Here is a 23,159-nt window from a genome sequence, read left to right as displayed (position 1 = left end):
TAAAAATAATTTATGTTATAGAGAAGAATAAAAAGAACTCAAGTTAAAAAAGGGAAAAAAAGATTTTATAATTGTTTTCTTAATCAATTTAACTTTGATCAGTAGCCCAGATGAGCATGCACCAGCATCAGCCAGCATAGACTTTGCGAATGTGCCAGCTGCTTCTACACATCAAACTGCTACTGCTGAGCAATACACCTCACAGCATGCAGTCTCACCGCTTCCAGCTGCTGCTCCATCCTATGTTACGCCTGCAGCTTTTTCGCCTTCCAGTGAGAGGTAACGCGTTTTACATACATGATCTTTTTTTTTTTCTTCTTGACCACCTTTATCAATAGTTTACAGGTTTGAAAATCAAGCATATTTCTTTTCCTCTTCCCACTAAGTATATTTTTAGTCAATTACTAACATTAGAAACTATTCAGGGGCCTCCAACAACTGAAAAAGTGAAATATGCAAATCAAAGGCCAAACATGGTTACGTGGTTACATCCACTGGGCATACATGGGCTTACAGGTGAAACTCGAAAAATTAGAATATCGTGCAAAAGTCCATTTATTTCATTAATACAAATTAAAAGGAATTGCATTAATACAGCTTAAAATTGTAATTTTGTGAAAAGGTTCAATATTCTAGGCTCAAAGTGTCACACTCTAGTCAGCTAATTAATCCATACCCTCTGAGCAAAGGGTACCTCAAAATTGTGACTTTGGGGTTTCATAAGCCATAAACCATAATCATCCCAATTATAACAAATAAAGGCTTGAAATATCTGGCTTTGCATGTAATGAGTCTATCTCATATGTTAGTTACACCTTTTAAGATGCATTACTGAAATAAATTTTGCACGATATTCTAATTTTTCTAGTTTCACCTGTATGCCTCAATGACATTGACCGTTACTAAGAGTAATGCATTGGGGTTTCATATATATATATATATATATATATATATATATATATATAGTAAAATCATTGGAAAATCATGTTGGAAAATCTCTGTGTCAAGCACATCAAGAATTTGTTGTGGTCCAATACATAGAACAGGCTGTATTGGACCACAATTTATAAAAAAAACTTATGATAGCTACTTTTTATATTTTTTTAAAATGAAAAGGTTTTCACATTCTGACTTCTTACTAATTCCAGGCTTCTTGAAAATTGAGAAACTGCAATTATAAATGAGTGACCACATTCCACAACACATGGGCCAGTCTAATTTATAAATAGTTGGTTCTTTGTGAATAGAACATATTCATTTCAGCATAAATTGTGTGCAGTATTTGAGAGTTTTTCATGTTTATTGATATGCTGAGACTTAGTACCATGGAACTTTAAAGGGTTATTCCTATTTAGTGGAAGTTTGACCTCTGAAAGCTACACCGATCCAGCAGACCTCCAACGATTATAAAGAGATGACATACCCTAGCAATACACTATCGCTTTATAAGATGGGAAATAACCCTTTAAAGAAGAACTCCCGCAAAAAAATGTATTGTCTGACCTGCTAGAAAGGTACATGATGTAATCTGTAGTGAAGGTAATCTTCTTACCAGTGTCTGTATTGGTGAGCTATCTCCTCCCTTCTGCTTCTCAGCTGTGTCATGTGACTAGGGATCAGACTTTCCAAATAACACAGCATCTTATGTGTGTACAGGAAGTCAGTTTCTCTATGTATTCCTATGGGAGCCTCAATGTCAGTCTCATAGGAATGAATAGAGCAGTAACTGACTTCCTGTCCTGTGTCAGTTGGAAATCAGAGAGTTGGTCACATGACACAGCTGAGGCTCAGAAGGGAGGAGATAACTCACAAATGCAGTCACTGATGAGAAGATTACATTCACCATAGATTACATCATGTACATTTCTAGCAGGTGAGAGAATAACATTTTTTTGCAGGAGTTCTTCTTTAAGGAGCTGCTCATATATTCTTTTAGAATCATCTGATTTAAATGACGGTTGTTCTTTATTACGTGAATTAGACAGAAAGGAGAATCATTATAAGTAATGATTCTGTCTCAAGAGGGCATGGTATGGTATGCATTATATGGATAGTCCACTGCTTTTATTAGGCACCATGTAATATTTCATTCCCCCTGTGGTCTGTGGTGGTGCTGCTGCATGGGAATTGAACACTTCTTGCCAGGTTCTGACCCCTTCAAATTACACCCTGTGACTGGCTTATTTTTAAGCAGCCCTTGTAACAACAAGGAATTTCCTAAAGCAGACCACCTAGAATTAATTTGCAGGTACCTATGAAGTCTAGGAGTGTGGCGTCTTTCTATGCAACTTACTGTAACACTTTGTTGTGTGTGTGATTATAATGTGTTTTACTAATTACTTCTGAGTTTTAAGATGTGGTTCTGCTTATGCAGGTATTTGCTTTACCTCATATAGACACCATTGTCTCCTTTTTTTTGCATCCCAGTCTCAACATCTCATCGAGCCGCTAATGGAAGATATTAAGTCATTTCCTTCTAGCAAGAGAAATCTAAGAAAAAATATATAGTCAATGATTGTACATGATATTTAACTGGCAGGCAAGCTATCAGATGGTATACTTACCATCCCAAACTCCCCTTGCCACGCCCTGCCCGTCCTCCTGGCAGGCCTTTTTTGCCCTGACTGCAGTGGTGACGTACCCGTATACTGTACATGACTGCAGCAGCCAATCAATTGCCGCAAAGGCCTTTTGTTATATACCACTGAGGCCACTCATTGGTTGCAGGAGCCATGTGCTGTATACAGCATGTCTTTGCTGCAGTCAAAACATTAAGTCACAGTTACAGTGGTGGGGGAAGGGGAGGAGAAGAGCAGTGGCACTGGCATGGCGGGGTTCAGGAAGGTAAGTATATATGTTTTTTATTAATATACAGTACAGACCAAAAGTTTGGACACACCTTCTCATTCAAAGAGTTTTCTTTATTTTTATGACTATGAAGGCATCAAAACTATGAATTAACACATGTGGAATTATATACATAACAAACAAGTGTGAAACAACTGAAAATATGTCATATTCTAGGTTCTTCAAAGTAGCCACCTTTTTCTTTGATTACTGCTTTGCACACTCTTGGCATTCTCTTGATGAGCTTCAAGAGGTAGACCCCTGAAATGGTTTTCACTTCACAGGTTGCCCTGTCAGGTTTCTTGCCTTATAAATGAGGTTGGGACCATCAGTTGCGTTGAGGAGAAGTCAGGTGGATACACAGCTGATAGTCCTACTGAATAGACTGTTAGAATTTGTATTCATAGTTTTGATGCCTTCAGTGTGAATCTACAATTTTCATAGTCATGAAAATAAAGAAAACTCTTTGAATGAGAAGGTGTGTCCAAACTTTTGGTCTGTACTGTATATGATATCTGGTATCTTGGACATTTACTTGAAAGTGTAACTGTTCTTTTCAGTTCATGTTTAATATTGTGTAGGGACAGAGGATTAAACATTTTTGTGCTATATTTTATTAGGGAAACATATTTCTTTTTACTAGAAAACAAGGTGTAAAGAGTCTTCATAGAAAAGCTCTAAGGAGAGTGTTCAGCATTGTACTACACGCTAAAGACACCTGTGTGCAACATACAGAGTCTTCCAGCCTGCCTCTTGTCATTAGCCCAGTCCCTGACTATGTACATATGCCATAATGATCACTGCCCATCACCCTGCATATCTGACTTGTTACACACAGGCGTCTTCAGCGCTCAGTACAACTGAAGACTGGAGAATGACTCTTCTTAGTGATGCTGAATTTTCTGAGGAAGGCTCTTTATACCCTGTTTTCTAATACAAAGAAACATCTATCCCTAATATAGTATAATAAAGTATATTATGAGAATCCTTACATCCCTGTTGGTACACTATATTAAAAATTTGCTGAAACAAAGTACACTTTAACATCACAAAATAGGTAATATGAGGTATATGCATTAACAAGGTTTCAGAGAAATAAGTAGAACATCATCTAAAGCCCTGTATATCCTTGTCACCATGTCTATATTGTTTTTGTTTCATCTGTCTTTGCTCTGTGTCTCACGCTTTGCAATATCATTTTCAGAGTACCTACAGCTGCCAACATGTCTCCTTCACAAATCAAACCCAGCCAGGGAGCTAAGAACGTTTCCGCCGCAGCCTCCACTATATCTTGTGCCATATCAGCACAGTCTAGGTATAAATTTGATATCTTTTTTTCTCTAAACCATTCACACTCTTCAGTCTCAAACCATCATTTTACAATGTATTGAAGCAATGTCACAAGAATTTATTATTGCGGTCTTTTACATAATTAATGTTTTGACTGATTTGGTTTAACATTCAGCACGAGAACTGAACATTCAAATATTAGTGGGGACCTAAAGGAAAAAAAAACTCCAAAACACTCATATCTTCTCCATTCCACTACATTTCCTTTTCCAACTCCTGAAGGGAGCTGGTAGACAGTAGTGATGATCTCGATGCTCGGCACATGGCGGTACATTTGCTCGAGCGCAATTCTTGAGTCTCCTCCCCGCACGTTTGTTGCCAATAAACGTGCAGGGAGGTAATGGCATGCACTGTAATGCCACACTGTAACGCATCATCGGGTGCTTTAAAGCACTCGATGACACGTGTTCGGCTCAGTCTTAGTCAGGGAGAGCTGAGCATAGGAAGGGAGTGTTATTGCAAGATTTTTATTACAAAAACTTTTCAGAGACCCAAAAGTCCTTTTAAGGACTATTGTGTGTGACAGCAGCAATATCTATTTTTAGCGCATCCTGCGCTAAATAGCCACTAATAGGCCGCTGCAGACAGTTAAATTATCAGCGCCATATCTCCTGTGTAAAGTGTGCGCATCCCTAAAATATCAGTGACATCCAGTGTACTTCTTCCGTAGACGGTGTCCGCTGCGGACAGTTAAATTATCCGCGCCACATCTCCTGTTTAAAGTATGCGTATTACAAAAATATCTGACATCCAGTGTACTTTTTCAATAGATGGTGTCCACTGAGGACAGTGAGATTAGCTGCGCCACATCTCCAGTGTAAAGTGTGCGCATCGAAAAAATATCTGTGACATCCCGAGTACTTTTTCAATAGACAGTGTCCGGTGCGGACAGTGAGATTAGCTGCGCCACATCTCCAGTGTAAAGTGTGCGCATCCCAAAAATATCTGACATCCAGTTTACTTTTTTAATAGACGGTGTCTGCTGCGGATAGTGAGATTAGCTAAGCCACATCTCCAGTGTAAAGTGTGCGCATCCAAAAAATATCTGTGACATCCAGTGTACTTTTTCAATAGACGGTGTCCGTTGCGGACAATGACAATACCAGTGCCACATCTCCAGGGTAACATAAGTGCTACATCTCCAGGGTAACGTGTGCACCTAAAAATTTTATCTGTGACATATAGTGTGCTTTTTACGTAGACGCTTTGGACAGTGACATTACCGGTAGTACCTCTCCTATATAACGTTTCCTCATCCCAAATACCTGCAACATTCCCTGTAATGTTTTATTAGCGGCTGGTGACAGCATTGACATTATCTGCGGGATATCTCCTGTGTGACGTTTCCACATCCCAAATACCTTTTTACATTTTTTTTCGCATACACTTCCAAATCCTATGCTACTGTACGTGTGACATACTTTCAAGCATATATCACATTTAAAATGAAGAAGGCGAGCAGTAAGAGATGGGGAAGCGTCCGTGATGCTGATGGTGCACCCAGAGGCCGTGACCCTGGACGCGTTGAAACTGTACCTGCTGCCAGAGCACAAAAAAACTGTCATCCATGATACCTAGCTTCATGTCCCAGTTTGCAGGGCAGCGCAGGGCACCACTCTTGAAGTCAGACCAGTGCGACCAGGTGGTCGGTTGGATTCCAGCAGATAATGCTTACAGTCAGTTAAGCACCACCCTGTCTTCCACCAAGTCCAGTCTTGATACTCCTTCCTCCCACCATGGAGAGTTTGGCCAAACAAGTGTTTCCACACTTGGATATTCGAGGACCTCTTTTCCTCGCCATTCCTTGATTGGCCCTCTCGCCAAGCACGCTTGAAGAGGGACAGATCTTGTGCCCTGATTCCCAAACTCTTGAGCATCCACAGTCACAAGAAGATGACGGTGGGGAATGGCAATTACTGTTTAATGAGGTGGATGATGATGAGACACAGTTGCCAATAACTCAACAGCAGTTACTGTCTAAAGAGGTTGAGGAAGAGGATAGACACAGTTGTCAATCACTGAGGTTGTGGTTAGGTCAACAAGTCAGGAGGATGAGCAGAGTGAGGAAGTGGAAGAGGAGATGGTGGACGATGAAGTCACTGACCCAACCTGTGAAGGTGGAAAGAGGAGCGAGGACAGCAGTACAGAGGGGGAGGGATCTGCAGCACCGCAACAGCCTGGAAGAGGCAGTGGGGTTACAAAAGGGAGAAGGCGGGCCACACCAAACAGGCCCGCAACTGTTCCACGGAGCACCCCCTTGTGGAAATCTCCCTTGCCAAGGGGTATGTGTTCCTCAGTATGGCGCTTTTTTGAGGAATGTGCGGATGACAAAAGAATTGTCATTTGCAACCTGTGCCATACCAAAATGAGCAGGGGCGTGAAACACTAGCAACCTCACCACCACTAGCATGATCTGCCACATGGCATCAAAGCACCGCAATAGGTGGTCCGAACGCCTGGGTCCACAGTCTGTGTCTGCGTGTCACACCACTGCCTCCTCTTCCCCTGTGTTACGTACTGGCCAATCCCCTGTGCCTCCCACACTGCGCCTAGACCTTCGCAAGCACCATCAGCGACCACATCCACTTCCGTGTCCCAGCGCAGCATACAAATGTCATTACCCCAGGCATTTGAACGCAAGCGCAAATACCCAAACAGGCCATAGCACTAAATGCACAGCTTTCCAAATTACTGGCCCTGGAAATGTTGCCATTTAGGCTTGTGGACACTGAGGCCTTCCAAGCAGTGTAGCACTGCAGCGGGGAAGTGGCAACAGGCCAGCTGAAACTGATATGCTTAGGGAACAAACAAAACCTACCCCAATTTCTTTGAGCTACTGGTGAAGGTGCGCCGCGTGTGTGCCCATTTTCGCAAGTCATTGACAGCTTCAGCCGGTCTGTCAATGCTGCAGCAGCAATTGAAATTGCCAGCTCACGAGCTGTTGTGCGACATGAGCACATGTTGGCCAGGCTTTGTGAGCAGCAGACGGCAGTAGTGGAATACCAGCTGCAACATGGTCGTCGCCTTTCCAGTCAGCTTCCGCTATTCATAAGCGAGGAGTGGGCATGGATGTCTGACCTCTGTGAGGTTTTAAGAAACTTTGAGGAATCAACACAGATGGTGAGCGGCGATAACGCTATTATCAGCGTAATCATCCCACCTCTGTGTCTACTCAAACGCTCACTGCTCACAATTAAGGACGACGCTTTGCATGTGGAAGAGGTGGAAATGGGGGAAGACATTACACAGGGTGATAATCAAACCAACCTCAGTTCGTCTTCTTAGTGCGAATTTGACGATGAAGAGGAGGAGGAGCAGGAGACGGTTGCCTTCGCTACAGAGGGTAGTACCCGTGGAAGTTTAATTCCATCTGTTCAGCGTGGGTGGGCAGAAGAGGAGGAAGAGGATGAGGAGATTGAGAGTCATCCTTCTGATGACGACAGTGAAGTCTTGCCTGTTGGTACTCTGGCACACTTGGCTGACTTCATGTTAGGCTGCCTTTCCAGTGACCCACGCGATATACGCATTTTAGACAACACAAATTACTGGTTGTTAACCCTTCTCGATCCCCGCTACAAAGGGAACTTCTCATTTCTCTGGTGGAGAGGATGAGAAAAATGGTGCAATACCAGAATATCCTTGTTGAAAAATTGCTCCAAAAATTTCCAGCTGACAACGCTGGCGGCAGAGTCCGTAGTTCCTTGGCCAACCGAGGAGGGGAGACAAGGGGAACACACAGCAGTTCCAACAGAGGCAGGGCAATACTCTCCAAAGCCTGGGACACTTTCATGACACTCTGCCAGCACCCTCACCCTGAAGCGTGGCCTAGTGTCGCAAGGAGGAAAAAATTTTGGAAGATGGTGAAGGAGTACATAGCAGACCGTGTCAGCGTCCTCAATGATCCCTTGGTGCTTTACAACTACTGGATATCCAAGCTGGAAGTGGCACGAACTGGCGCTCTACGCCTTGTCTGAAAGGGTATTTATTGCTGCTGGTGGCATTATAACAAATAAGAGTATCCGCCTGTCAACTGAAAATGCTGACAGGTTGACTCTTATAACACTGAACAAGGCCTGGATTGACCATGACTTCTCAATTCCACCAGAATATGTGACAAAAAAGGGGGAAAGGCGCTCATAGGATAGTATGAAATAAAGGGGTAAATCAAACACGAAGGGTGCCAATTAATGTGCTCAGGGCCGGCCTTAGGTGTCCAGGCACCCTGTGCGAGATAACCTTGTGGCGCCCCCCCCCCCCCCCCCAAAAAAAAAAAAAAAACACTGCTTGTTGCTGGCATCATGGCATAGGCTGGCTGACTATCCAACCAAGTAGTCACCAGCCCACACACCCCAAAGGCCGGTGTAATGTCATACTTCCCTACTTCGTGAGATTTCCCTACCCTCGTCACTTCCGGTCGCACCGGACATGACGTGAGGAGGTGTGCAGCGCCGCTCAGGCACACAACGTCAGGTTAGGGAAGTTTCACAGCAGAGTGCGCATGCGCCAGGAGTCTCGCCGGCGGTTAGGGTAGGGAAAAACTATGGGCCAGTGCGCATGCGCAGTGTCGGCCGGTGTCCTGCTGAGAACATCCATCCGATCACCGCACCTGTGCACTGGCCCATAATTTTTCCCTACCCTAACCGCCGGCGAGGCTCCCAGTGCATGCGCACTCTGCTGTGAAATTTCCCTAACCCATCGTTGTGCGCAGTGCGCCCCCCCAATATAATAAACATTGGTGGCACAGTGCGCCCCCCCCCCAACACCCCAGTATAATAAACATTGGTGGCGCAGTGTGCCCCCCAACACCCCAGTATAATAAACATTGGTGGCGCAGTGCGCCCCCCCAACACCCCAGTATAATAAACATTGGCGCAGTGCGCCCCCCCCTCAATATAATAAATATTGGTGGCGCAGTGCGCCCCCCCTCAATATAATAAACATTGGTGGCGTAGTGCGCCCCCCATCAAAATAATAAACATTGGTGGCGCAGTGCGCCCCCCCTCAATATAATAAACATTGGTGGCGCAGTGCGCCCCCCCTCAATATAATAAACATTGGTGGCGCAGTGGGCAGTGCCAATGAGGGTTAAAAAATAAAAAAATAATTAACTCACCTCCTCCAATTGATCGTCTTCTGTTCTTTCTTCATGACCTGTCAAAGGACCTGTGGGGACTTCACTGTGCTCATCACATGATCCATCACCATGGTAATGGGTCATGTGATGAGCTCAGTGACGTCACCACAGGTCCTGAAGAAAGACCGGCAGCTACGCGATCAACTGGAGGAGGTGAGTTAATTTTTTTAAATTATTTTTTAACCCTCATTGCACTTCCCACTGAGCCACCAATGTTTCTTATACTGCGGGGGGCGCACTGTGCCACCAACGTTTCTTATACTAGGGGGGGGCGCACTGAGCCACCAATTATGTTTCTTATACTGGGGTGTTGGGGGGGGGGCGCACTGTGCCACCAACGTTTCTTATACTAGGGGGGGCGCACTGTGCCACCAACGTTTCTTATACTAGGGGGGGGGGCGCACTGTGCCACCAACATTTCTTATACAAATACAGGAGGCGGGTGCCGGAATCAAATAGCCGGCACCTGACCTTTGTGACAGGGAGCTGCGAACAGCGGCAGTTAACCCCTCAGGTACCGCACCTGAAGGGTTAACTCAACTGCAGCTGATCGCAGCTCCCTGTCACAGAGGTCGGGTGCCGGCTATTTGATTCCGGCACCCGCCTCCTGTATTTGTATTACAGGTCAGTTTTCTTCATTGGTGGCGCAGTGGCCACAGCCCCTCCTCCTCCTGTCTCTTCTTATTGGCAGCGGCGGGGGCAGCAGGCAGGTCAGACAGGGGAGGGGGAGATGGAGGGGGCGCCCCGAGGGAGAACACAAGTACAGCCTCGCCTGCCGCAGATTACATTGCGAGCTGTCGGCCGGCCAGCGCCCCTGTTACTATGGCGCCCTGTGCGGCCGCACAGCCCGCACACCCCAAAGGCCGGCCCTGAATGTGCTCACCTTTGTGTTGTGCATCAAAGGCACCACACTCGTGAGATCAGTGGGTCGGTGCTGCCGGTATCTCTCAAACTTCGTGGGTGGAGAGGCCAATTCTCCAGAGGAGTGATGTGAGGTTCAATGGGGGGATATGTACCAAGACAGTACACAACTGTGATACCTCTTGGCGCAAACACGACTCCAGTGGATATTATTAAAATCTTTTATTATTTGAATGTGTGGAGTGACAACGCGTTTCGGAGTGGATATACTATTCAAGTCTTTTTGGTACGTGCTAATGCAGATAGCGTAGCTTCTCACATATGGATAGTCCAAGCTGTAAGATCCAAGCAGCTGCAGGCGAGGTGAGAGGCCGCGCTGCCTGCAGCTGCTTGGATCTTACAGCTTGGACTATCCATATGTGAGAAGCTATGCTATCTGCATTAGCACGGACCCAAAAGACTTGAAAAAGGAGTATATCCACTGCGAAACGCGTTGTCACTCCACACTTCAATAATAAAATATTTTAATAATATCCACTGGAGTCGTGTCTGCGCCAAGAGGTATCACAGTTGTGTACTGTCTTGGTACATATCCCCCCATTGAACCTCAATTCCACCAGAGGAAAGCTGATGAACATAAAGGCACTTTAAATGTGTTGTTTAAAATGTACTGAATACACTGTATTCCCATGCACCCCTTCCACCACAAACCAGGGTATATGGTTGAATCTTCCTTTTCTCATCCTCCTCCTCTTCCATCATATCAAAATGCTTATTCGTCGCATATAATGCCCTCACATGTATGCCCTTTGCATATAATGTTTTACAGGGTCAGCTCACCAGCAGGCCCTCGCACATAATTTTTTAGAGGGTCAGCTCACCAGCAGGCCCGCACCTAAAATCTTTTACAGGGTCAGCTCACCTGCAGTCCTGCACCTAAAATCTTTTACAGAGTCAGCTCACCAGCAGGCTCTCGCATATAATGTTTTACAGGGTCAGCTCACCAGCAGGCCCTCACATATAATTTTTTTCAGGGTTAGCTCACCAGCAGGCCTTCACCTACAATCTTTTACAGGGTCAGCTCACCTGAAGGCCCTTGCATATAATTTTTTAGAGGGTCAGCTCACCTGCAGGCCCTCACCTACAACATTTTAGAGGTTCAGCTCACCAGCAGGCCCTCACCTACAATATTTTACAGGGTCAGCTCACCAGCAGGCCCGCACCGTAAATCTTTTACAGGATCAGCTTACTAGCAGGACCTCGCATATAATGTTTGACAGGGTCAGCCCACCAGCAGGCCCTCGCATAAAAAATTTTAGAGGGTCAGCTCACCTGCAGGCCTGCACCTAAAATATTTTACAGGGTCAGCTCACCTGCAGGCCCACACCTAAAATCTTTTACAGGGTCAGCTCATCTGCAGGCCCTCACCTAATTATACCTAATAGGTAATTTGCGCACATGCTGCCTTGGATGTGGTAGCCGTAGCCGTTTCTCAGGCTCCCTCTCCAGAATCGAACACTGATTCCTCCTTACCCGTGGTCATCGTGGTTGGCGCTGAAAATTACAACGAAAGTTGATAGGGCAGACATCCGAATGGTGGCAGCACTTGCACTTTATATACAAGTAAATATACAGGAAAGAATGTTTCCTAAGAATTTTTCATCTAAAATGTTTTTTTTCTTTGGTTTTGTGCGTATTATTGTCAGTCTGTAAAAGTGGCGTACTACTCGGACAACATTGTTCCCAGCAGCGACCTGGGAGTCCGAGATGCATACAGACATCCTCGCCATGCTGTTCCCGAACCATTTCGGTGGTGTTTCCATCAATTTCTGACCTTTTCCTATGAAGAGGGGAGGGTGCCTGGTTTAATGCTCGGGTTCTCCCATTGACTTCCATTGTGGTTGGGTGCTCGGTAGAGCACCCGAGCATCTTGATGTGTTCGGCCCGAGCCCCCAAGCACTATGGTGCTCGATCAACACTAGTAGGCAGATCCCGGTGAGTGATATCACCAACTGTGCCAACCGGTTCCATCCACTTACACTTTGCAGATATCCTATAGGCATCTGCACCATGCAGGGAGCACTTTTGATGTATCCCCCGTGCTACAACTGCAGGGTAGCATAGTAAAATATATGGTCATGACTATCATAGAAATGCTGCAATTTTATTGAGGAAAGTGAGTGTTAGAGTTCAAATGTACAAAAGCCCTTACATTTACAAAATCACTGCCTGATCAGACAGCATATAAGCAGCCAGGTCCATAAGGCTAATAGGACAATGGGCACTAAAAAATATTGTACCATGTGTTAATCAATTCTATAATCTTGTTTATAAATTCAATGAACTCATTAGAGGAGAGCTGAACTTGCCTCTTTCGACCTACTCTCCCCCTCCTCACTGTTGTCTCTGTATAGAGTGACTACCATTACCCCAGCATATTTTAAACATAGTTTTACATAGGTAAAACATTCCGCTGCCACCTGGTGCCCTATCAATGACTGCTTTTCTGGGTTGAGAAGGAAGCTTGAATAAATTTTCATGGAAGAAAAGCTATTAAGCAGGGCTTGTCCAAGTATTGTCCTGTTAGCCATGTGTTAGCCATGTAATGTACACAATTAAGATGTAATTAGTTTAAGTACCTTCTTTTTAGGAAAATGAAGCCATTCAAATATTCTATAACATGTCAACGTGGAAAGTTGTTTCAATTGAATTTACTTTCAAGACTGTGATCCACATATCACCTAACATTTTAATGGTTTTCCTTTCTACATCTGAAACATTTTATATTAATGCTTTATATTTTCCTTTGCAGGATTTTTGACCAAAACATTTGTAGGGGAACAGGGCATTTTTTTTCCCACTAATTTTATTTTGACATTCTAGGTGCAACTTCAGACCACTACAGTCAAACAAGATGTTAACAATTTTTCAAGTTTACAGGATATGAAAAGTCACAACTACAATTGTCATATAATTATGATGATATGTGAAGTAGTCCTCATTCAGAAACAATATATTCTCCATAAACACTTTTTCTGCTTAGGTGCATAAAAAAAAAAAGAAAAATTTTTTTTTCAGGATTACAATTCTATTCTGTAAAAAAAAAAAAAAAAATCCTAGCTTGTCGTTTTTTTTTTTTTTTTTTTTTACAAGGTAAGGATTTCCATGTCCTTCACACTTTTTAGGCGGTGGTCAGACATGTGCACGGCCCATGTAACAGCTGCGTGAGAAGGTTTGGCATGTATTCTCAACTGTCACTTTATACAATCTCCTCACCATGGTCTTCCTAGGGGAGGTGCTACAAGGGATTAGGGTCCTCTAATTTGGCGACTGGTGAGGGTCTAAGCACCTATCCAGTCAGCACACTACATTAAACAATCTGTTTTATCCAAGATGTGGAGGATTCACTAAATTATACTGGTCATAACAATATTATGACAAAACCACAGTCACTGGAAACGTAGCCCTATTATAAAAAATATTTTATTGAGTATTCTAAAATATTATGACAGTTGACAATAATGTGTGATCAGGCACATAAAGATAACACATACTAAAAGTATGTGCAAAAGTTTTACCTAGTGTGCGAATGGTATCACTCATCCATACCAGATGGCGTTCAAATAGATTCTTGCTGATGATATCAGTATGGTCATCCATTCCTGGTGGTAAGGCCACAACTTAAGGCGTTAGCAAACTTTTCCATACAACTCCCTCTAGAGTATCCTTCATAAAGTGCTTGCTCTGATAAAGGCAACCATATAGATCTATACCCTTACTGAACCCTAGAAAACGTCCTTAATATAGCATCCCAAATGCTCTTCAATCAGCTTGTGGGTTGGTCTCTTCAATTGATATAAGGAGTTAAAAACTAAACAAAAGCAAAACTACTGTAGTTATGTAACCAAATCTCACATATGTTGGCACAAACCAAACACTGATCAGACCACTTTTTAAATAGATGGATCATTTTACCAGTTTGCACCAAGGCAAATATAACCCCAGGGAGTTTAAGCTCCTTATACACTTATACTCCTGATCCACTGAAGAGACCAGACTATGGCTTCAGCACCAGGATTGGATGGCAGTGGTTGAATCCAGATAGGAGCCATTGCTCACACAATATGATAAATACAAACCGGATTCCAAAAAAGTTGGGACACTAAACAAATTGTGAATAAAAACTGAATGTAATGATGTGGAGATGGCAAATGTCAATATTTTATTTGTAATAGAAAGTAGATGACAGATCAAACGTTTAATCCGAGTAAATGTATCATTTTAAAGGAAAAATACGTTGATTCCAATTTTCACGGTGTCAACAAATCCCCAAAAAGTTGGGACAAGTAGCAATAAGAGGCTGGAAAAAGTAAATTTGAGCATAACGAAGAGCTGGAAGACCAATTAACACTAATTAGGTCAATTGGCAACATGATTGGGTATAAAAAGAGATTCTCAGAGTGGCAGTGTCTCTCAGAAGCCAAGATGGGTAGAGGATCACCAATTCCCACAATGTTGCGCAGAAAGATAGTGGAGCAATATCAGAAAGGTGTTACCCAGCGAAAAATTTCAAAGACTTTGCATCTATCATCATCAACTGTGCATGACATCATCCGAAGATTCAGAGAATCTGGAACAATCTCTGTGCGTAAGGGTCAAGGCCGTAAAACCATACTGGATGCCCGTGATCTCCGGGCCCTTAAACGACACTGCACCACAAACAGGAATGCTACTGTAAAGGAAATCACAGAATGGGCTCAGGAATACTTCCAGAAACCATTGTCAGTGAACACAATGCACCGTGCCATCCGCCGTTGCCAGCTGAAACTCTACAGTGCAAAGAAGAAGCCATTTCTAAGCAAGATTCCACAAGCTCAGGCGTTTTCACTGGCCAGGGATCATTTAAAATGGAGTGTGGCAAAATGGAAGACTGTTCTGTGGTCAGACGAGTCACGATTCGAAGTTCTTTTTGGAAATCTGGGACGCCATGTCATCCGGACCAAAGAGGACAAGGACAACCCAAGTTGTTATCAACGCTCAGTTCAGAAGCCTGCATCTGTGATGGTATGGGGTTGCATGAGTGCGTGTGGCATGGGCAGCTTGCATGTCTGAAAAGGCACCATCAATGCAGAAAAATATATTCAGGTTCTAGAACAACATATGCTCCCATCCAGACGTCATCTCTTTCAGGGAAGACCCTGCATTTTTCAACAAGACAATGCCAGACCACATTCTGCATCAATCACAACATCATGGCTGCGTAGGAGAAGGATCCGGGTACTGAAATGGTCAGTCTGCAGTCCAGATCTTTCACCTATATAGAACATTTGGCGCATCATAAAGAGGAAGGTGCAACAAAGAAGGCCCAAGACGATTGAACAGTTAGAGGCCTGTATTAGACAAGAATGGGAGAGAATTCCTATTTCTAAACTTGAGAAGCTGGTCTCCTCGGTCCCCAGACGTCTGTTGAGTGTTTGAAAATAAGACGGGATGTCCAGCTTTCCAAAAAAGACGTTGTTCTTTATTCCAAAATAACACAGGATAAAAAACAATCCAACACGGCAAGCAGGTCTACATGTTTCGGATGCTCTAATACTGATCCTTATTCATCCTGTTGAGTGCTGTAAGAAGAAGGGGAGATGCCACACAGTGGTGAAAATGGCCTTGTCCCAACTTTTGGGGGATTTGTTGACACCATGAAATTCTGATTCAACATAATTGTCCCTTAAAATGAAACATTTTCTCAGTTTAAACTTTTGTTCCGTGATTTATGTTCTATTCTGAATAAAATATTAGAAGTTGGCACCTCCACATCATTGCATTCAGTTTTTATTCACGATTTGTATAGTGTCACAACTTTTTTGGAATCCGGTTTGTATGATTTTCTCATTTAATGGCCAATTTTAGATTACGATATAAACATTAAATTCTCACAAAGCAGCTATTATGAATCTTGACATGTTCCTTTTCTTCCCATTCAATATTTTCACCTGGTAGACACAAATATAAGTCTCCCATGCTGCCACCAGCCTTGGAAGCCCTTTATATTACTCCTATATTCACTACTTCACCTCTGCTCAAGAAGAGAAACATACCTAAAAGAACTGGTGTATCCAAAAGAATTGGTGCCTCATATCTTCCAAGAAAAGTGTATCTGAGGTACAGCTACAAAAGCTGGCTGGTTATTAACAAAATACCTTCCTTTAGTGCGGAGAGGTCAGTGACTCTTCACCCATGGTCTGACAACAAGTAGAAAGTGTGAAGGTGCTTGGTGTCACTATTCACTCTGTTGTCAGACAAAGGTTGAAAGGAAATTATCACTTTTATTATTTTTAGATGATTTTGAGGCATTTTTAAACTAACTTTGTTTATTTAACTAAATAAAATTAAAATTGTATTAAAAAGTTTTAATATACTAGGATTGCATATTTAGCATGCTTCCATAGTGAGGGGGTCTCGGAGATTCACAAAATATGATTTGTGGATCAAAGCAGGTTGATCTAACTTACAGTGGATATAAAAAGTCTACACACCCCTGTTAAAATGTCAGGTTTCTGTGATGTAAAAAAATGAGACAAAGATAAATCATTTCAGAACTTTTTCCACCTTTAATGTGACATATAAACTGTACAACTCAATTGAAAAACAAACTGAAATCTTTTAGGTAGAGGAAAGAAAAAATATAAAAATAAACTAATATGGTTGCATATTATCTTACAGCACTCAGTCTTGTTGGGTATTAGTCTATCAGCAGGATACATTTTGACTTGGCAAGATTTTCCCACTCTTCTTTGCAAAAAAACTCCAAATCTGTCAGATTGCGAGGGCATCTTCTGTGCACAGCCCTCTTCAGATCACCCCACAGATTTTCAATCGGATTCAGGTCTGGGCTCTGGCTGGGCCATTCCAAAACTTTAATCTTCTTCTGGTGAAGCCATTCCTTTGTTGATTTGGATTTATGCTTTGGGTCGTTGACATGCTGAAAGATGAAGTTCCTCTTCATGTTCAGCTTTCTAGCAGAAGCTTGAAGGTTTTGTGCCAATAATGACTGGTATTTGGAACTGTTCATAATTCCCTCTAGCTTAACTAAGGCCCCAGTTCCAGGTGAAGAAAAACAGCCCCAAAGCATGATGCTGCCACCCCCATGCTTCACTGTGGGTATGGTGTTCTTTTGGGGATGTGCAGTGTCGTTTTTGCGCCAAACATATCTTTTGGAATTATGGCCAAAAAGTTCAACCTTGGCTGCCTTAATCAGACCATAAAACCTTTTCCCACATGCTTTTGGGAGACTTCAGATGTGTTTTTGCTAAATATAGCCTGGCTTGGATGTTTTTCATAAGAAAAGGCTTTCGTCTGGCCACTCTACCCCATAGCCCAGACATATGAAGAATACGGGAGATTGTTGTCACATGTACCACACAGCCAGTACTATTCCTGCAGCTCCTTTAATGTTGCTGTAGGCCTCTTGGCAGCCTCCCAGACCAGTTTTTTTCTCGTCTCTTCATCAATTTTGGAGGGACGTCCAGTTCTTGGTAATGTCACTGTTGTGCCATATTTTCTCCACTTGATGATGACTGTCTTCACTGTGTTCCATGGTATATCTAATGTCTTGGAAATTCTTTTGTACCCTTCTCCTGACTGATACCTTTTAAGAATGAGATTCCTCAGATGCTTTGGAAGCTCTCTGTGGACCATGGCTTTTGCTGTGGGATGCGACTAAGAAAATTTCAAGAAAGACCAACGAGAGCAACTGAACTTTATTTGGGGTTAATCAGAGGCACTTTAAATGATGGCAGGTGTATGCTGACTCCTATTTAACATTATTTTGAATGTGATTGCTTAATTCTGAACACCGCTACATCCCCAGTTATAAGAGGGTGTGCACACTTATGCAACCACATTATTTTAGTTTTTTTTTTTTTCTTCCCTCCGCCTAAAAGATTTCAGTTTGTTTTTCAATTGAGTGGTACAGTTAATAGGTCACATTAAAGGTGGAAAAAGTTCAGAAATGATTTATCTATGTCTCATTTTTTTGACATCACAGAAACCTGACATTTTAACAGGGATGTATGGACTTTTTATATCTACTGTATGGAAAAAACACTTTTCCGGTTAGAAAAAGAAAAAAAATTGTTAAAGGGGCTATCCACTTATATGTGCTCACAGGTTGTCTCAATGCTGGAAATATCTGGGTTTCTGCTATAGTCTTTAGGGGAACCTGGTGGCAGGTGTTCAGTTTTCCTGCAGTGTTACCACAGTTAAAATGATGCACTACGCAGTTCCCATGGATATCAGTGGGCTAAGCAGTTAAGGGAGGTCCAGCGGAGTGAGAGATGCTCCTTGAGACTCCTATTATTAACTTTAAGTTCAAATATCGATTCAGCTAAAAATATGTTTTTAACTTTCTTCCAAAAGAAAATGTTACACTATAATTTCTGATTAACCAAACTAAAATTATACAAACTTACAAAACTAAAGTTTGCAGTCAGCAAAAGTGATAATTTCCCTTTAAGGAGTTCAACTCAATTCAACACCTTGCAAGCACTTAAGGGTTTTGAGTGAAATATATACTTCAACATTTGTGTGTTCCTAGTGGTGCTTTCAGACATCATGTTGAGAACTAAGCTTGCTCTTCCATTGCTTAGTAATAATGGCTAACAAAGCTGCTGGCATTCTCCATTTTGTCAAGTCACTCTAGTTTCAGTCACATCTTCATTACATCATCACTCCATTTCATAGGACCACATTGAATGTCCACCTGTTTTGTTTTTTTTCTGCACAAACATGAGTATATTTACATACGGCAGATTTGTGGGCCAGTCGTAGAAATTTCTGCAATTAATTTGACAATCTGTATTCATGTGAAGAAGGATCTCTTATAGGGACTGATTTCCAGCAGTGTATGCCCATATGTCCTATTAGGGCATATGAACAGCATACATACATGTTTCCCACTTGGGACTCTTTGGCAAGAGTGGAAGGCTGCTAACAAGCAGTATATCTTGCTTTAGCAAATTTCAGCCCACTCATCTAATACATGTACTCCAACTGTGAGGAAGGATTCTGCTTCTGCAGGGAAATCTATAGAAGCAAACTCCTACAGTAAAATCAACTATGGGGGAGAAGTGATCATTTTTAATCTGAAGAAAATTATCATCATGAGAACTTATAATTAAATATCTTCATTTGTCAAATTAAGGTGAACCTCACCAACCATTAACTGTTAACCATTTTGGGTGGAGACTAAACACTCCATTCCACAACCTCCAAGGTTTTTTCAGCAAGCATTTCCAATAACTCATATAGGCCAGTACATTAAGCCAATTCCCAACATTAATATGAAGGTCCTCCTTTGCCAAATATTGTTGGCTCACCTCTAGCACGCTGGTTCCATACAGTATGTTTAAGTCTGTCTAATGGACAGTGGGTGTGGCTCCACTATACCAACTAACTGGTTTGACTTTAGGCTACTCCTAAGGGCATTATCCTGTCAATTCCCTTGTTTACACCTTTTAACCTCTATACGAGGATCTGGTCTTCACTGCAGGGTACCCACCAGGCCGCTAACTCTTGGAAAAGTCCTGGTGTAGCTGGCAGCTGACCCACGCGTGTTAGAGACACAGGTGTGAAGCACCCAGGGGGTCAGGTAATAGTCATATTCATCAGAAGACCTACCAAAAGAAAACCACAGAATAATAAAAATATATCATTTTATTAAATATTTAAATAGACATACAACAATTCAGAAAATAGTGACAATCATTTGGAAAAAAGGGGAGCAGCATTGGTATACATATACAATCAATGATAAGGAAGTGCCTTAACTAGAAATATATATCAATAAATATATCCCAACAAAGTGCTAACTATTATAAAGAGAAAGAATTCTCCACAAACAGAATTAAAAAATGCACTAATAAAAAAAAAAAAATTAAAATTTATAATACCCCAACACAGATTTGCCTAGGGCTTCCTTCAGGGGGTATGAAACACACGTACAAAGCATCAAGGGGTCAGGTAATACTCATAGTCGGTAAACAGGAAGCGGTTAGCACACCTTTACTAGTTACACTAGTAAACTAGGAACCTAAGCTCAGGCAAGGAATGAGATTACAGTCCAGCATTTATAGCAGAAGCTAATTAACAATTAGAATCAGAAACAGTGCTTAGGATAGAACTGTAAAGCAATGCTAGGACTGCTGCCTTTGCTTCACTGGTTGATCTCAAGGACATATGTCACAAAGAGCAGCTGCTATGGGGCTCTTGGCGAGAGGGTTCCCATTCTTGGTTGGTCTTATCCCATTTAGTATTCACTACTTCTGGTACCATATCCTCTTCAGAACTGCTGCATTGTTAGAAAAAAAGGGTGTAGAGTTGGCATTAGCTCTTTATTGGCCAAATCCACCGATTTCGGTGGGACAAGCCGACGACCTAATCTGCATGATAGCCTCCCTATTCTCCACCAAAGACAGGTGTCAGGGGAAAGAAGGGTTGGCCATTTTTTGACAGTGGCTTTCTTCCCTCTCTTACCACAGCACAAGACAAACATTCAGCCAACATTTTCTTGTTATCTTAACACTAGACCTACTGTCCTAGATATAAAAAAAAATATCACCATAATAAAGGCCCCAGTTTGGTTATGGGGTCCTCTTCTTCCATGTATGCCAATAACCAAATTGCATCCTCAATCACTAACAACTCAAGTCTAAAGTTCAATTTCCAGTCCAACAGTTTAGTTTTTCTTTTGAACTCCCAACTCAATACTTGACGGGTATGATTGGACTTCTTTTGAATACTATGCATCTTAAACCTTTCCTTAAAGATTCTTATAAACATGAAGATCTCAAAGATTGTTCATAATGCAAAAGGTTGTCTACTGGTGGAAACAATGTCATTATGAAGGGTACTGGAATGTAAAGTAACATTAGGACCAAATATGCTATAGATTATAGGGGGACATGACTTGTTCTTAGATATTTGGTATAAATATACAGATAGCTGTGTGAACGTTATGAAATGTTTATAGTGGGATAATTTAGTATAGGTTGCACCCAATAAGTTTACCTATTGTGTAAATGTGTGGAAAAGAAATACATTTTTCTTTCATTGCTTCATTCATAAAATAGATGGGCTGACAAGTCTCAAAATTAACCTACTAAATGCTATATCCACATGTCTACCAATGATAGCGTGATTAAACCTGAGGGGTAACAGACGTCATCATTCTTTCAGCTGGATACAGTCATCTGCTTCAAGTTGTTTTTTGTGAAAACCCCTAATGCACTGTTTTACACAAAACAGATTGAAAATGAAAGACCCAATAAGGAGAAATATTAAGGGAGTACATTTTCCTTTATGGGTCTCCACTACTAAGTAACAAAGGTGAACTTTTGTCATTTTTTAGCCTTCATCAGCAAGCATCCTTTTCTTCCAGCTACCAGTCAAAAATAAGGTATTGGCAAACGTGGTTTTATGTCAAATGTGTAAAGTTCTAATGAAAGAGTTCTCTGTGAGACCTGTCGCAACTCACCTCGTACAAAACCTATTGTAATATGAGTGTGGTGCTATACATAGGCTTTAACAGTTTGCATGAGCTATATGTGGTTGAATACAGATGGGGGGATTTTATTTCAGTGAAATGCTATTCTGATATAAGTAAATAATAATAATAATAATAATAATAATAGAAATCAGGAGATTGTAAGCATGCATAAAGTGGGCAACCAATAGCCAGTAAAACGAGTCTTGGCCATCCTCGTCTATACGGAACTTCTGTACAGCCACTTTAATTGGTTGTTATTAGTACACACAAGACATATACTCATAGATATGATAGATTGACCCCAGAGACAAGGTATTAGCTCCAAAGCTATCTCCAAATGGAGCTGTCATCTGTCTGATCTTTGGGGCCCCATCTTGTGTGAGAGGCTGGCATAGCGAAGGATCTGAAAGTGTCCTGGTCGTCAGTCCAGCTCTGACTGTCAACTATAAGTTTGCCCTTCTCTATCTGGTTTCTGCGGTAGCATGACACATTTATTCAATCTAAAACTTTACAGTTACTTTCTTGTACTTTTTATTTCCTATTGCATGTGTACTATATGCTGTACACAAGCCCGTCCATCATCAGATTTATATCTGCCCAAGAACTACTGTAGGTTTTAAAGTGGACCTGTCAGCTCTTCTGACACAACTATTTCAGAAAATACTTGCATTCCCGATGAAAACACAATTCTACAGCAGCTAGATCTCTATATTGTGCCATTCCTGTGCTATTCGTCCTAGAAATGTATTAATAAACTGACAACTGGTGTTACCAGCTGGGTGTGTGTCCCAATATAATCTGACACTGTCCCATCAGTGACAGTGTAATGGTATGACCACATAACATGATTGTGTCTGTGCTGCTGTTAGGGATTGCATATACCGTAAGTACAGCATGCATAATCATGCGTTTAGGTTGCGTTTATGGACTACTGTTTGAAATGTTGTGAATTTTCGTGGTTCTTTAGCACTCTGATTAACTTCAAATAGTGACACATGGTAAAAAAAATATTAAACGTATATCACAAGCGGCTCAACAACTGTATACCCTATGTGGTCAGTAGCCGCAAGCAGCAGGACATGTTTTATGTGCTTTTGACCACCTGTAGAACAGGTGCAGTTATCACAACTTGGAAAGTGCCAGCTTTGTCTCAAAAAACCTATTTCCCCATTGACTTTTATTGGGACATGAGATACTGCTAACCACATCATGACCGTGCCCTATTGTTCTACCCTTAGACTGTGTAGGGACACACACTTGACAATATAAATCGTAACACATACATATCAGTATAGAAAATTCAAAATACAGGATATTTTCCTATGGACCACCCCTACACAAGGACTGGAACCTTCACAAAAGCCCACTTTGGTGTGGACCATGCATAAGCCCCACCTTTTTCACAGTCTGATTCATCGGATTGCC

At 42.0% G+C, this 23,159-nt stretch overlaps 1 protein-coding gene across 14 annotated transcripts in view; it reads left to right on the top strand.

Annotated features, from left to right (window-relative positions):
• Positions 1 to 23,159, top strand: part of LDB3 (LIM domain binding 3) — a 217,348-nt gene that overhangs the window by 153,736 nt on the left and 40,453 nt on the right. For 5 of the 14 annotated variants that reach the window (XM_040436930.1, XM_040436931.1, XM_040436939.1 and 2 more), the window contains 2 exons: positions 4,052 to 4,162; positions 21,597 to 21,644. The exons of 2 other annotated variants lie outside the window; for them this stretch is intronic. In XM_040436930.1, the coding sequence (XP_040292864.1) occupies positions 4,052 to 4,162; positions 21,597 to 21,644 (159 nt within the window). Of the gene's footprint in view, positions 1 to 102; positions 280 to 4,051; positions 4,163 to 21,596; positions 21,645 to 23,159 lie in introns of all 14 variants that reach the window. 7 more of the 14 variants (XM_040436935.1, XM_040436942.1, XM_040436937.1 and 4 more) reach the window with 5 other exon arrangements.

Source organism: Bufo bufo, chromosome 6 (genome assembly GCF_905171765.1).
Source record: "Bufo bufo chromosome 6, aBufBuf1.1, whole genome shotgun sequence".
In the NCBI taxonomy this organism is placed as follows: Eukaryota; Metazoa; Chordata; class Amphibia; order Anura; family Bufonidae; genus Bufo; species Bufo bufo.
Note: the sequence above shows the minus strand (reverse complement) of the source record. Positions and strands in the feature narration are given on the sequence as shown.